The sequence below is a fragment of the Somniosus microcephalus genome, chromosome 7 (assembly GCF_052327205.1).
Source record: "Somniosus microcephalus isolate GS21.2 chromosome 7, FLI_Smic_1.0, whole genome shotgun sequence".
NCBI lineage: Eukaryota > Metazoa > Chordata > Chondrichthyes > Squaliformes > Somniosidae > Somniosus > Somniosus microcephalus.
In genome coordinates this window covers 152,744,254-152,760,690 of record NC_140993.1, presented here as the reverse complement: position 1 = coordinate 152,760,690, position 16,437 = coordinate 152,744,254, and the positions used below count along the sequence as shown (strand labels likewise).

The window sequence follows — 16,437 nt, the reverse complement described above, 5'->3', positions numbered from 1 at the left end:
GCTCAGTAAATTCCACTCAAATAAACCCTGTTAAAGTTGGTCCTCTATAACACACAGCTGCTCCACAGGCATGCCTAAGCCCTCTACTCGATACTGCCCTAGGCAGCATATAAAACCTACATGACTCCTGGGAGCACAATTTGGGAAGCCTGTTTTCAGGAGAAGATTGGAAAGATGTGATATTGCCTCACAACATCCATCTGTAGCCCAGTGAAGGAAAACCAACTCAGAATCCTCCAGCAAACATACCTTACCCTGCACAAACTTAGAAAATTGCATCCAACCCAGGCAGGTAAGTGCTGGTGGAACTGTGGTCACAAGGACATACTCAGTCAGGTCTTGCCCCACCCTCCAATCCTTCTGTACAGTGCTGCTGGAAGCTAGTGAAGTGATGATAGGTCCAACCATCCCTCTGGATCCAAGCTCAGATATACTCAGCCTACTACCATAATGGTAAGGAATTTCTTCCATTCACATGCTTAGACAGACCTTACTCTAGCAGAAAGATGCATCCCCCTGTCGCCGCTCAATCCAACACCCCCACAACAAACAAGCAAATGTGGGCCTTATGCCAGTCAGAACGAGTTCTATATGGGCTGGGCATGGAGCTGGAAAAACACCAGACGATACAGGACCCCTTCCTGAGGACCAGCCACTCACCCACCCCAAAGCTTCCACATCTAGAGCAGTCCCAGGGCTACGTGCTGAGGAGACATTACTCATGATGCACAATATTGACTAGGATCTGTTTCTGCTGTAACTTATTGCAATACCTCATCTGCCTCTCCTGTACAGTCCTGTGTTTCTAAGGTAATTGGGATATAGGTGAGTGAGAGATGGGGGATGCGTTAGTTAACAATGTCTAGTGATATGTCACAGTAACTATGGTTACTGGAGCTTGCTTGACTGCAAATACATGAAAAGAAAGGTGAGAAATGACTCTCAGATCCATTAATGCTCATCCTATCCATTAAGTGATTACCTTAGGGAGTTAGAGAGAAATTTCCCAAAGCTTTTCCTGAAGTTGACCACAGGCGTTTTCATTTTTTAGGATGAGCATTGATGGATTAGATGGTCTTTTCTCATCTTTTTTCATACCTTTGAAGGGAAATGTGAACCCTGGATGTAAACTAGGAAAAGGTTGAGGTACTAACATGAGGCAAGAATGATAAAATGGAACAAAACTTCAACTTTAGGAATTTAATCTGGAACATATCACTGAAGCAAACAAAGATGGGCAGAGAAATTGAAGTAATATTTTCAGAAAACTGCTTAATCTAGTTTGGCCTAAGTGTCCCACATAGAGAAAATAGGGTAAGAATAATAAAAACAAGAAGAAATGCTGTAAGCATCAGAGCTGCACAGACTGTGTCCATTTGTGAAGGAGGCAAAAAGAAAACAGATGGTTTATGTTGCAGCTGATGTATATTAGCATCTCCTCAAGGGTTCAGGCTTCCTCATTGATGTCACCGCCTCTTATTATGTGAATGCTAAGGTAAGGACTCTGGGATCAGGAAAGACAGAAAGTGATTGAGAACTTCTATTAGGTTAGTGGGGTAGAAATTCAGGCATGGGCATTTTTGGGCTAGCGAGTGGCACAGGGTACAATCCCTGTACCAGAATGCTGAGGCCAGAGTAGACCCCAAAATTGGGCCTCGGGCCTCATTCCCATCGAACTGATGTGGCATGAAGAGACTGTCGGCGAAGAGTCTATGAAGATTGGGCCATTGCTCGTGTTGCAGTGGCCCTCAGTTAAGTGAGAACCAGGTCGGGGGGATCGGAGGCCAGGCGATCGGAGGCCAGGAGGGTCAGGGAGATCGGAGGCCGGGAGGGTCAGGGGGATCGGAGGCCGGGAGGGTCAGGGAGATCGGAGGCCAGGAGGGTCAGGGAGATCGGAGGCCGGGAGGGTCAGGGGGATCGGAGGCCAGGCGATCGGAGGCCAGGAGGGTCAGGGGGATCGGAGGCCGGGAGGGTCAGGGAGATCGGAGGCCGGGAGGGTCAGGGAGATCGGAGGCCGGGAGGGTCAGGGGGATCGGAGGCCGGGAGGGTCAGGGAGATCGGAGGCCGGGAGGGTCAGGGGGATCGGAGGCCGGGAGGGTCAGGGGGATCGGAGACCGGGAGGGTCAGGGGGATCGGAGGCCGGGAGGGTCAGGGGGATCGGAGGCAGGGAGGGTCGGGGAGATCGGAGGCCGGGAGGATCAGGAAAATCGGAGGCTGGGAGGGTCAGCAAGATCGGAGGCCGGGAGGGTCAGGGAGATCAGAGGCCGGGAGGGTCAGGGAGATCGGAGGCCGGGAGGGTCAGGGAGATCGGAGGCCGGGAGGGTCAGGGAGATCGGAGGCCGGGAGGGTCAGGGAGATCGGAGGCCGGGAGGGTCAGGGAGATCGGAGGCCGGGAGGGTCAGGGAGATCGGAGGCCGGGAGGGTCAGGGAGATCAGAGGCCGGGAGGGTCAGGGAGATCGGAGGCCGGGAGGGTCAGGGAGATCGGAGGCCGGGAGGGTCAGGGAGATCGGAGGCCGGGAGGGTCAGGGGGATCGGAGGCCGGGAGGGTCAGGGGGATCGGAGGCCGGGAGGGTCAGGGGGATCGGAGGCCAGGAGGTTCAGGGAGATCAGAGGCCGGGAGGGTCAGGGAGATCGGAGGCCGGGAGGGTCAGGGAGATCGGAGGCCGGGAGGGTCAGGGAGATCAGAGGCCGGGAGGGTCAGGGGGATCGGAGGCCAGGAGGGTCAGGGAGATCAGAGGCCGGGAGGGTCAGGGAGATCAGAGGCCGGGAGGGTCAGGAGGATTGGAGGCCAGGAGGGTCAGGGAGATCAGAGGCCGGGAGGGTCAGGGAGATCGGAGGCCAGGTGATCGGAGCCCAGGAGGGTCAGGAAGATCGGAGGCCGGGAGGGTCAAGGAGATCGGAGGCCGGGAGGGTCAGGGAGATCGGAGGCCGGTGATGTGCCTCAATTATTCCGAGACTCGAAGTTAGCAGAACAAAAGTAAGGCTTTTATTAACTCAGAACATAACACGTAAAATAGAGAGATGTCTTCCTTCAGGAGGCTGATGCCCGACTGAACTTAGATTACAAAGGAGCCAGGTATGGGCGGAGCCCTGCACACAACCAGTTCCAGCACATTCCAATACATAATACATGAGGACTGGGGGAAGGGAAAAGACACAGAAAGCAGGCAGTTACAAGACACAGAAAACAGGCAGTGATGAATGGAATATATTTCATCACATTCACCCCTTCTATAGATTTAGTCTGTTCGGGGGTTTGATAGTCCTCTGCGACCGACGTGGCTGTTGTGGTGCCGCGGGTGTCGGCTGGGTGTCCCCGGTAGCCTCCTGGGTCTCTGCCGGGGGTGCCGCCGGGGTTGTTGAAGGGGTAGTTGGTGGGGGTGCCGTTGGTCGATGTTCTTCCGGGGGTGATGAAAGAATAGTGGGTGGGTAAGGGTTGCTGTGATCGTCGTCGCTGCTATTGCCGTGGTTGTTGTCGATGCCGGATGGGGCGACGTCTTTTATGGACACGGTGTCCTCCCTTCCATCGGCGTGCCGGACATATGCGTATTGGGGGTTGGCGTGGAGTAGGTGTACTGGCTCCACGAGAGGGTCCATCTTGTGGCCCCTCACATGCCTTCGCACGAGTACCGGACCTGGGGTGGAGAGCCATGACGGCATGGATACGCCTGAGGTGGATTTCCGAGGAAAGACAAACATTCGTTCATGAGGCGTGGCATTGGTGGCCGTACACAATAGCGACCGTATCGAATGGAGCACATCCGAGAGGACTTCCTGCCAGCGGGAGATAGGGAGGCCCTTGGTCCTTAGAGCTAGAGTGACTGCTTTCCACACTGTCCCGTTCTCTCGCTCCACCTGGCCGTTACCCCGGGGGTTGTAGCTGGTGGTACGGCTCGTGGCGATCCCCTTGGACAGCATGTACTGGCGTAGCTCTTCACTCATGAAGGACGCCCCCCTATCCGTGTGGATATAGCTCGGCATACCGAACAGGCAGAACAGGCTGTTGAGGCATTTAATGACCGTGGCGCTGGTCATGTCTGGGCAGGGGAAGGCGAATGGGAAATGGGAGTATTCGTCCACAGTGTTCAGGAAGTAAACATTGCGGTCGACGGACGGGAGGGGGCCCTTGAAATCTAAGCTGAGCCGCTCGAAGGGCCGTGTAGCTTTGATTAAGTGGGCTCTATCTGGGCGGTAGAACCGAGGCTTGCACTCAGCGCAAGTGCGGCAGTTCCTGGTCAGAGACCGAACTTCCTCAATCGAGTAGGGTAAGTTACGGGACTTTATGAAGTGGAACAGCCGCGTGACCCCTAGGTGGCAGAGGTCGTTGTGGAGGGTCTGTAGCCGATCCTCGGTGGCGCTGGCACACATCCCTCGTGAGAGGGCGTCAGGGGATTCGTTAAGGGCCCCTGGCCGGTAAATGATGTCGTACTCGAAAGTGGAGAGCTCGATCCGCCACCTAAGAATCTTATCATTTTTAATCTTCCCCCTCTGTTTATTGTTGAACATAAACGCTACCGACCGCTGGTCGGTAAGTAGGGTGAAGCGTTTGCTGGCTAGGTAGTGGCGCCAGTGGCGCACTGCCTCCACGATGGCTTGGGCCTCCTTTTCCACGGAGGAGTGTCTGATCTCGGGGCCTTGGAGGGTCCTCGAGAAGAAAGCTACGGGCCGCCCCGCCTGGTTGAGGGTGGCCGCCAAGGCGAAGTCGGACGCATCACTTTCCACTTGAAATGGAGTGTTCTCGTCCACTGCCTGTAGCGTGGCCCGCTCAATATCCTGCTTAATGCTTTTGAAGGCGGCGTGGGCCTCAGCAGAGAGCGGAAAAGAGGATGCTTTCAAGAGGGGGCGGGCTTTGTCGGAGTAGTTGGGGACCCATTGGGAATAGTAAGAAAATAACCCCAGGCACCTTTTCAGGGCTTTGGGAGTGTTGGGCAGGGGCAGCTCCCATAGGGGGCGCAATCGGTCGGGGTCTGGTCCGATTTCCCCATTCTCCACCACGCTGCCCAGTATGCAGAGGCGCGTGGTGTTGAAAATGCACTTGTCCTCGTTATAGGTGAGGTTGAGTTTTTGTGCGGTTTTCAGGAACCTCTCGAGGTTCGAGTCGTGATCCTGCTGGTTGTGACCGCAGATGGTGACGTTGTCGAGGTAGGGGAAGGTTGCCTGCAAGTGGTGGTCATCGACCATGCGATCCATCTCCCTCTGAAAGACCGAGGCCCCGTTCGTCACCCCAAAGGGGACTCTGAGGAATTGGTAGAGGCGTCCGTTCACCTCGAAGGCGGTGTACGGGCGGTCCTCTGGTCTGATAGGGAGCTGGTGGTACGCTGACTTGAGGTCGATGGTGGAGAACACCCGGTATTGGGCGATTTGGTTCACCATTTCTGATATGCGGGGTAGCGGGTAGGCGTCTAGTAGGGTGTACCTGTTGATCGTTTGACTATAGTCGATCACCATCCGTTTCTTCTCGCTACCCCTTACCACTACCACTTGGGCGCGCCACGGGCTGTTGCTGTGTTCAATAATGCGCTCTTTCAGGAGCCTGTCTACCTCGGTCGCGATAAACCGCCTGTCCTCCCAGCTGTACCTCCTGCTTTTGGTCGCTATTGGCCGGCAGTTAGGGGTAAGGTTCGCGAATAGCGAAGGCGGCTTTACCTTCAGGGTAGCCAGACTGCACACTGTGAGGGGCGGCTGGGACCCACCGTACTTGAGCGTGATGCTTTGGTGGTTGCACTGGAAATCCAAACCCAAGATCACGCTCGCACATAGATTCTTCATGATTAATACTTTAAAATTATCATACACAGTTCCGTTAACGCACAATTGTACCGTGCAGTAACCCAGAATGGTCGATGTCTGGGTTTTATCGGCCATAGAGATGGTACCCTGAGCAGGGACCACCTTTAGGGAGAGTTGTTGTGCTAGTTCAGGGTGGATAAAACTCTCCGTGCTTCCACTGTCAATTAAGCATTTAACCCGGCACCCGTTTACCTCGATGTCCACCATTGATTTGGATAGCGGATGCGGCCTGGTCTGGTCCACTGTGACCGATGCCACTGTAGGGCCCTGATCGAGACAAGATGGCGTCCACGCTGTCTGCTCATAAGATGGCGGACCCCACGAGGTCGGGCAAGATGGCATCCAAGATGGCCGCTCCCACGGCGCACACGTGGCGGTGGCGGGTTTTCCGGCGGTTGGTTTTCCGGCGGGGTTCCCTCTGCACACCTTCCCGAAGTGCCCCTTCTTACCGCACTTAAAGCAGGTGGTGCCTTTCGCCGGGCACAGGTTTCTGGTGTGCTTTGGCTGCCCGCAGAAATAGCAGTTGGGTCCTTGACGCATCGCAGCTGTCGTAGGGCTTCTGGGGGGAGAGCTGGGCCCCGCCGGTGTCGGGCTGCCGGGCGGGGAAGATGCCTTCCAAGATGGCGGCGCCCTCGGCGCACATGTGGCGGCGTGGGCGGCGCGGGCTGAAGAGTAGGCGTCCGAGTTTCTCTGGGCCATCTCCAGGGACAGCGCGGTGTCCGCAGCCTGTTTCAGGTCCAACTCCATTTTTTCCAGCAGTCTTTGCCGGATGTGAGTGGAGCTGAGGCCTGTGATAAAGGCATCGCGAACAAGCTCGTCGGTGTACACTGCGGCTTTTACATCTCGGCACTTACAGTCCTTGCCAAGCTTTTTCAGGATGCTTAGGAACTCCTCCACCGATTCCCCAGGTCGCTGTGCGCGAGTAGCGAGTAGATGCCTAGCATACACCTCATTCGTAGGCTGCTGGTAATGCGCCTTTAAGGTGTTGCAGGCGGCCAGGTACGTATCGGCGTCTTGGATGAGGGGGTAAACCCGGTGGCTTACCCAATTCCGTAGCATTCCGAGTCTCATCTTCGCAGTGTCCGTAGCGTCTTTGACGGCTGCGGAATTGTCCAGGAAGAATTCCATACAGTCAAACCAGTGTCCGAAGCGTGCTGATGCGTCCGGAGCATGTTGATCCAAATCCAAACGTTCGGGTTTCAGGAGTTGATCCATAGTGTTGAAAATTGAGTTAATAAAATTGATGTGCCTCAATTAATCCGAGACTCGAAGTTAGCAGAACAAAAGTAAGGCTTTTATTAACTCAGAACATAACACGTGAAATAGAGAGATGTCTTCCTTCAGGAGGCTGATGCCCGACTGAACTTAGATTACAAAGGAGCCAGGTATGGGCGGAGCCCTGCACACAACCAGTTCCAGCACATTCCAATACATAATACATGAGGACTGGGGGAAGGGAAAAGACACAGAAAGCAGGCAGTTACAAGACACAGAAAACAGGCAGTGATGAATGGAATATATTTCATCACAGCCGGGAGGGTCAGGGAGATCGGAGGCCAGGTGATCGGAGGCCGGGAGGGTCAGGGAGATCAGAGGCCGGGAGGTTCAGGGAGATCGGAGGCCAGGAGGGTCAGGGAGATCAGAGGCCGGGAGGGTCAGGGAGATCGGAGGCCGGGAGGGTCAGGGAGATCGGAGGCCAGGAGGGTCAGGGAGATCGGAGGCCGGGAGGGTCAGGGAGATCGGAGCCCAGATGATCGGAGGCCGGGAGGGTCAGGGGAATTGGAGGCCGGGAGGAGCGAGCAGCGGCGGTGACACATGTTCTTTAAATGTGGGGTTGAGACTCCTTTTGTGAAAGATGGTTCCAAGGTTTGACTTTCCTGAGTTTAACCAGTGCCGGCTGCCTCAGGGAAAACCTGTCGGGCCACTTATTTGCATATGCAAAGAAACTAATGCCTGTTTTAGGAGTGGGCACTGGCCAACCATTTTTTTCCTTTTCCAATATGCCGGGCGGCACACTTCTGGCTGGAAATGGGCGCACACATCCTGCCCGTCATATTGGGGGCTTTGTAGGCTGGTTAGCACCTGAAAAAAAGGGCACTGCACTGCTGACTTTATAAGCCAGTATCTGAGGCAGGGGCCAAAGCTGCAGCCCAAAGTTTTTGTACGGTTGTGAGAAACTTTCAAGTTTGAACCAAGGCCCTTCCTTCCCCCCAGGTGGATGTAAAAGAACCCATGGCACTATTCGAAGAAGGGTAGGGGAGTTCTCTCGGCATTCAGGCCAACATTTATCCCTTAACCAACACCTCAAACAGATGATCTGGTCATTTATCGCATTGCTGTTTATGGGACCTTGCTGTGCACAAATTCGCTGCCATGTTTCCCAACTTCTGTAAGCATATTGCTTTTATTTCATTTTAGTGTCTCAGTTGAATTTAAAGCATACTATGGAAAAATAAAAGGATACTGTATTTTCACATTCTAAAGGCACCATGGGCTGAATCTTAACTCCCAAAAATGGGTGGGCTGGGGTCGGGTCAAAGGTGAAAATTCAAAAAATCTGAAAACCGGTTTTAACGGCAGCAGGATGAGGGACGGACACCAATCCATTTGCAGGAGGTGGGTTGGTCAATTAAATATTATAATGAGGCTCTGTGCCTTCATTTTAACAGTCATTCTATTTTTAACCACAGGCGGCCTGGTTTCCCAGGCCTCGGGAAACCTGTCAGGTGAAAGGAAGCGAGAAGGGCTGAATCCATGAGGTAAGTGCCTTTACAGCACTGCTTGTAGGCCAGGAGGAGCAGGAGTGTTTCCTCCAGGCCCATCAAGCTACCTAGTAAACACCCCCGACGATCTGCCTGCTCCACCATCCCCCCGCCACCAATCACCATCTGCACCCCCACGCCACGATCAGAACCCCCCCTCACGATTTCTCCCACCCCCTACTAGACCTAACTGCACTCAGCCCAGCTCAGCTGCGGCCTTGAGCTGCAGGCATTCCCGCCTGATAGGCCTCCAGCCTGTCAAACATGGGCGGGAAACCTACAGAAAAAAATGTAAAGACGTCCTGCAGTTAAAAACTGCAGGGCGTTGAAGAAACTCCTACTTCTGGGTTTCCTGACATCAAAATAGCCCCCCCTGCATGGAACGCACCTCCGAGGTAAAATCCAGGCCCATGACACTGTACACTTTAGAATAATTAGGTTACCATATTGTTCATGGGAGGAAAAAACATCTTTCTCTCCCATTCTGTACCTATCTTTGTTTGTTCCGCCCTCTCTAAGTCTTCCTATCTCCTTCTTGGTTTCTTTCTGTTTATCTTCAACTCCTTCTGTCTTCCACTTTCTCTGACATTCTCTACACTTAACACACTGTTGATATGTTTGAATCACTGTCACTGACTCTTGTTCTTATTGTCTCTTTCAGTCAGTTTTTCTCCAGTTTTCACTCTTTCGTGGGTTTCCCACTCTCACTGTATGAACCTCACACACCTCTCTCTCTATAAGTCTCTCTCTCTTTCTGTATGCTCCTTACTCTGCATGCTCCCACAAACATTTTTTCCCTTTCTATCTATATATCTCCCTTTCTTTCTGTATATCTTTCACTCTCTTTCCATGCAGACCTATAGTCAGACTGGGGCATCATCCCTCTGATGGCCCCAAAATGATTTCCTCTCACCTTGGAAGCAGTGTCAGTTTGTGTGTTGGCTTATTCAGCCAAACTGCATCTAGGCTTGCCTCTCCCCAAATGCTCCCTTTCAGGCCAAGAAAAAGTGAGAGGATAAGGTCATGTCTAGGAGGAAGCAAACATAGAGGCTGGAGCCAAAGGGAGAGGAAGTGATTCGGGATGGTAGGGGTCTGCCTGGGTCTGAGAGGGGCAAGCAGATAGTCTGAAAGGGCTGAGAGAGAGTGAGTAGAGATGCTGACTGTGGAAGTGGGTAATGAAGGAATAAGCAGAGTGGCAGCATCAGGGCCTTGAACTGGGGAACTAGGACAGATAGAGATGTTGCTAAGAAGGCAACGGGGAACTGTCAAAGCAGTGGAAAATAGGCTAACATCTATTTTTGGGAGGTTGGATTTGTAATGTAAAAAAAAGTTTTTGGCATTGGTGACATAATTGCATCGATCAGCAAACATTAAAATAGCACGACTGTCATTAAAGATACAGATAATGTTGATAGGTAGATATGTGCATACATCACAACCATCCTAATAATTAATTAATAAAACCGCTTCAGTATAATCTTTTACACCAGTTATGTCACAACCATCTGCTGCAAAGTTACACTTGGCTGCTTGACTACAGATTCAAATTATCGGACATATAACTGTTTATACTTGTGCATCTCTATTTTTGAATGCTTTAACTCTTATTCCTTATCTGTTTAAATCATCCATTATTCTCACTCTCTCATACAACAGATCAGCTCTGCCCCTCCTATCCACCTCTAACAACTCCTCTCATAGTCCCTTCAGACACATTTCTCCAGCCTCATCAGTCTCTCCCCTGAGCTCCTTGTTCAATCTCCGGTATGTTCTGTGTTCATATTTTTATATTTTTTTCGTTCATCCATTTTAACGAGCATTTCATTGGTCACCCATAATTTCTTTGCCCTTTTGCCCTTTACCGACCTACAGTTTCCCTGAAAAATATAGATGGACAACTATTAACTGACCCAATTGAAGAAACAGATGGCAAGAACATGTTGAAGAACTGTATGCCAAAAAAAGCCAGTTGACATTGAAATATGGAAGGAAGAGGAGGTGGAAGTTGATCTTATGGGTCCTAAAGTCCTTGAGTGTGAAGCGGTGATGCAATAAAGTGAGTTTGAGAATAAAAAGGCTGCAGGCATTGGTGAAATTCCAGCAGAATTAATTAAAAACATGGGAGAGGAGGCAACAAACAAACTCGTTGATTTGTGTAAAACTATGTAGTTGAAAGGAGAACCACCAGATGATTTCATGAAAATCATCATAATACCATTGGTATTAAAGCTAAATACTAGCAAATGTAACGAGTTTTGTACCATCAGTTTGATTCCACATGTTTCAAAGATTATGGTCAGATTACTTACAAGAAGGTTAAGCGCAAAAGCAGAGCAATATCTTGGCAAAGATCAATTTGGGTTTTGTAGAGGGTGTGGATCAAAAGAGGCAACAGGGATAATGAGAGACAAAAAGAAAATACTGCAGATGCTGGAAATCTGAAATAAAAAAGAAAATGCTGGAAATACTCAGCAGGTCAGGCAGCATCTGTGAAGAGAGAAACAGAGTTAACGTTTCAGGTCGATGACCTTTCATCAGAACTGGAAAAAAGCAGGAAATGGAACAGATTTATAAGCAAGTGTAGGAGCTGGGAAAGGGGGGAGGGGATGAAAGAACAAAAGGGAAGGTCTGTGATAGGATAGAAGGCAGAAGAGGTTAAGAGACATTTAGAGATATTCAAGGCAAAAGGAGATGGTAATGGGACAGGTTAAGAAACAAAGGATGGCTCTAGATGAAGTGTAAATTGCGCTGGCAGAATGAAAGACAGCTGCCATGCGGGAGAGAAGAAAAGGAAACACAAACAAACAAAAAAAAGTGTGGGAAAAAAATATATATGATGGGGGCCAAGGTTATGATCTAAAATTGTTGAACTCTATGTTGAGTCCAGAAAGCTGTAAAGTGCCTAATCGAAAGATGAGGTGCTGTTCCTCGAGCTTATGTTGTGCTTCAGTAGAACAATGCAAGAGACCAAGGACGGTGAGGTCTGAGTGGGAGTGGAGCGAAGAATTAAAGTGACAGGCGACCGGAAGCTCGGGGTCCCCCTTACGGGCTGAACGGCGGTGTTCCATAAAGTGGTCACCCAATCTGCGTTTGGTCTCCCCAATGTAGAGGAGACCGCATCGTGAGCAGCGAATACAGTATACTAAATTGCAAGAAGTACAAGTAAATGAGAGATATGTGCAACAGAAATATAGAACAAAACCAACAGGTGTGCATTTTCTTTGAAAATGTTGTTAGCGTGATGTAAGCAGAAATAGTCACAGTCACAAACTATACCAACTCTGGAACTCACTTTTAAAAGAATCTCTACAGGCTACATTCGTGAAATCACAATAATATTTCCCCATTAAAGCTAATTGCCCGTAATTTCCGATAGGAGGTTTCTACGAACTTACCTGAGGGCTCCCGAGGTCTGCACACTTCCGCTCCTGGGCCTCTCCAGTCGAAATGCGCAGGGCCCACGTATCCCAGGGGCGCAGGCAGTTCGCAAGCGTCCCTGGGATCACATGGGCCAAGCCAGCCAATATGAGAAGGGAATCTTCCTTCATACTTTTGACAGATAGACCTGTCAAATATATGAATGGAGATCACTCCAAAAAGACACTCAAATATTAAATAATTTTTTTAAAAAACATCACATTTTTAAAATGAGTTAAAATGACATTAAATTAAATATTTTAAACAAAATTGTAATTTTTTGAAAAAAAGAATTAAAGTTTTTTACGGGGCTAAAAATAAACTTACCGTTTTTAAAAGTATTTTTAAATTATAAATGAGTGAAAAAAAAATATTTTTTTTACTTTTTTCAACTCTTATGCTGGTAAAAGCAGGCCTGTACGTCTGCTTTTACCAGACGTAAGATTTCTAAGGGTTTTCAGCGGGCGGAGGTTCTCCAGAAAGCGGAACTCTCCACCCGCAGGGACACTTCTCCAGGGCAGGCGTCCGAACTGTCAAGAGCATTCTTGACAGATTGGAAATGCTGGTTTTCAGCGCATGCATTTCCGATGTCCCTACGGGCCGTACACACCTGTACACACCCGTAGGCATCGGAAAATACGGGCCATTATGAATGTATTTAAGTTATAATGTTCAATGTACTGAATACTGATTGTAGAAGAATCCAGGTTTACATAAAAATACTATTAGTACAATAAATTCTTTCACATGTATTTTTTAGGTGTCAGCTATGTATGGCTCAGTTGGTAGCACCCTCGCTTCTGAGTCAGAGGTTGTGTGTTCAAGTCCCACTCTAGGACATGAGTGCAAAAATCTAGGCTGACACTCCAGTACAGTACCGAGGGAGCGCTACACTGTCTACTCTATCAGGTGGACATAAAAGATCCCAAGGCACTATTTCGAAGAAGAGCAGGAGAGTTATCCCTGGTGTCCTGGCCAATATTTATCCCTCGACCAATATCACCAAAGCAGTTTATCTGGTTATTATCATATTGTTGTTTGTGGGATCTTGTTGTGCGCAAATTTGCTGCCGCGTTTCCTACACTACAACAGTGACTACACTTCAAAAAGTATTTCATTGGCTGTAAAGCACTTTGGAACTTCCTGAGATGGTGAAAGGCACTATATAAACGCAAGTCTCTCTTTCTTCCTTCCTTTATTTCATATCAGCTATTAGATCTATCTGCCACTATACCATAAATAAAAGGACCGTAACATTTAGCAACTGGAAGTCAGCACCGACACTATATAGATTCATTTTTGCTTGTTTTATCATTCCTGAGATTATTCCTGGTAAATGAATTTCACAAATGCACATATAAGTATAAAGATTTACATCTTACTCTTTCTTCGTTCTCGCTCCTTCAGAAAGGCCTCCAACCATTCCTGTTTGTCTTCTGATGTCTTTGCCATGCAGACAAACCATTTATTTTTGGCAGTATTGTGTATTTTCCAACCATTGATCACTGTATGACCACTGCTGTGATAATCCGCTAGAAGAAAGAACAATGCTAATTATACACATGCATAGCATCATACTCTAAAACCCAGCTAAGGGAACATTTAAAAAATATCACAAATGTTTTGAAAAAATGTGATCGCATTTCTCCTACTTCTTTGAGCATCCATAATGTATGGCATAAACTACTGTAAAGCTGCGAGAGACCTGAAATACTCAGTTCACTAACACTGAAAATGACTAATTTTTAAAAAGGAATTGAAAGGTCTTCATTCATTTGTTTGGAATGCATCCGTGGATACAATGGTAACGCTGAATATCTGCATCAAACCTGAGCTAGCCATTAGTAGCAGAGGTTATTCTGCTTACTATACATTATGTGGAGATGCTGGTGTTGGACTGGGGTGGACAAATGTAAGAAGTCACACAACACCAGATTATAGTCCAACAGTTTTATTTGAAATCACAAGCTTTCGGAGCGTTGCTCCTTCATCAGGTGAAGTGGAGAGATGCATAAAGACACAGCTTATATAGTCAGAGAATAATGCCAGATGATTACAGGTAATCTTTCTAACTGCCATTTATCACACCTCGGCAGAGAGATAATCACAGCAATCAAAGGTGTGGATGGTGTCCAAACAGGTCAGTCAGGAAAACATTACATCAAAGAACAATGAGGTGGGGTCACAAGGGGTCAAATGTTGCAGATGCTGGGGTCTGTATGAAAAACAAAAGACAGACAAAAAAACATTTTTTTTGCTGGAAATCACAGCAGGTCCGGCCGCATCTGTGTAGAGAGAACAAGCCAACGACGACTCGAGTCTGGATGACTCTACGTCAGGTGGGGTTACATGTAGCGTGACATGAACCCAAGATCCCGGTTGAGGCCGTCCTCATGAGTGCGGAACTTGGCTATCAGTTTCTGCTCTACGATTTTGCGTTGTCGTGTGTCTTGAAGGCCGCCTTGGAGAATGCTTACCCGAAGATCGGAGGCTGAATGTCCTTGACTGCTGAAGTGTTCCCCGACTGGGAGGGAACACTCTTGCCTGGCGATTGTTGCGCGGTGTCCATTTATCCATTGTCACAGTGTCTGCATGGTCTTGCCGATGTACCATGCTCCGGGGCATCCTTTCCTGCAACGTATGAGGTAGACAACGTTGGCCGAGTCCCATGTACCTGGTGGGTGGTGTCCTCACGTGTGATGATGGTATCTGTGTTGATGATCTGGCATGTCTTGCAGAGGTTGCCGTGGCAGGGTTGTGTGGTGTCGTGGTCGCTATTCTCCTGAAAGCTGGGTAATTTGCTGCGAACGATGGTCTGTTTGAGGTTAGGCGGCTGTTTGAAGGCGAGTAGTGGAGGCGTGGGGATGGCCTTAACGAGGTGTTCATCGTCATCGATGACATGTTGAAGGTTGCGAAGAACATGGCGTAGTTTCTCCGCTCCGGGGAAGTACTGGACGACGAAAGGTACTCTGTTGGTTGTGTCCCGTGTTTGTCTTCTGAGGAGGTCTATGCGATTTTTTGCTGTGGCCCGTCGGAACTGTCGATCGACGAGTCGAGCGTCATATCCTGTTCTTACGAGGGCGTCTTTCAGCGTCTGTAGGTGTCCATCGCATTTCTCCTCGTCCGAGCAGATCCTGTGTATTCGCAGGGCTTGTCCATAGGGGATGGCTTCTTTAACGTGGTTAGGGTGGAAGCTGGAGAAGTGGAGCATCGTGTGGTTGTCCGTGGGCTTGCGGTAGAGTGAACTGCTGAGGTGTCCGTCTTTGATGGAGATTCGTGTGTCCAAGAATGAAACCGATTCTGAGGAGTAGTCCATGGTGAGTTTGATGGTGGGATGGAACTTGTTGATGTTATCGTGTAGTCTTTTCAGTGATTCTTCGCCGTGGGTCCATAGGAAGAAAATGTCGTTGATGTATCTGGTGTATAGCGTTGGTTGGCGGTCCTGTGCAGCGAAGAAGTCTTGCTCGAACTTGTGCATGAAGATGTTGGCGTATTGGGGTGCGAATTTGGTCCCCATGGCTGTTCTGTGTGTTTGTGTAAAGAACTGGTTGTCGAAGGTGAAGACATTGTGGTCAAGGATGAAGCGGATGAGTTGTAGGATGGCGTCTGGAGATTGGCTGTTGTTGGTGTTGAGTACTGAGGCTGTCGCAGCGATGCCGTCATCATGGGGGATACTGGTGTAGAGTGCCGAGACGCCCATCATGGCGAGGAATGTTCCTGGTTCAACTGGTCCGTGGGTGCTGAGTTTCTGTAAGAAGTCTGTAGTGTCGCGACAGAAGCTGGGGGTTCCCTGTACGATGGGTTTCAGGATGCCCTCGACGTATCCAGAGAGGTTCTCACACAGGGTTCCGTTGCCTGATACGATAGGATGTCCGGGTGTGTTGGCTTTGTGTATTTTTGGGAGGCAGTAGAAGTCTCCCACGCAGGGAGTACGTGTGATGAAAGCGCGTAGGATGCTTTGAAGGTCTGGATCGAAGGTCTTGATCAGTCTGTTGAGTTGGCGGGTGTGTTCTTTGGTCGGATCTGCGGGTAACTGTCTGTAGTGTTCCTGGTTGTCCAGTTATCGGTATACTTCTTTGCAATAGTCCGTTCTGTTCTGTATGACGATGGCTCCTCCTTTGTCTGCTGGTTTGATGACGATGTTGCGGTTGGTCTTGAGAGCGTGGATGGCGTTGCGTTGTGCTCGGGTGACATTCTGGACTGTCTTGTGAGTGCGGCGATGAATCTGGCGTTGATGCATCTCCTGACAGCTTGAGTATACATGTCAAGCTTAGGGCAGCCACCCTCCGGAGGGGTCCAATTTGACTCTTTCTTCTTCGGTTGCTGCACTACGGATCCCTCAGTCTGCTGTTCCGGATCATTGGTTGTCTCATTGGGTTCGCTGCTGACATCTTGGGATTTGTGGAAGAATTCCCGGAGCCTCATTCTCCTGTTGAATTCCTCTGTGTCTGCTGCGAGACCGATGGG

General features: G+C 49.6%; 1 protein-coding gene across 8 annotated transcripts in view; it reads right to left on the bottom strand.

Annotated features, from left to right (window-relative positions):
- The window catches only part of prex2 (phosphatidylinositol-3,4,5-trisphosphate-dependent Rac exchange factor 2), a 943,088-nt gene that overhangs the window by 667,516 nt on the left and 259,135 nt on the right, over positions 1 to 16,437 (bottom strand). For all 8 annotated transcript variants that reach the window (XM_085993112.1, XM_085993115.1, XM_085993113.1 and 5 more), the window contains one exon: positions 13,353 to 13,502. In XM_085993112.1, the coding sequence (XP_085849238.1) occupies positions 13,353 to 13,502 (150 nt within the window). The remainder of the gene's footprint in view (positions 1 to 13,352; positions 13,503 to 16,437) is intronic.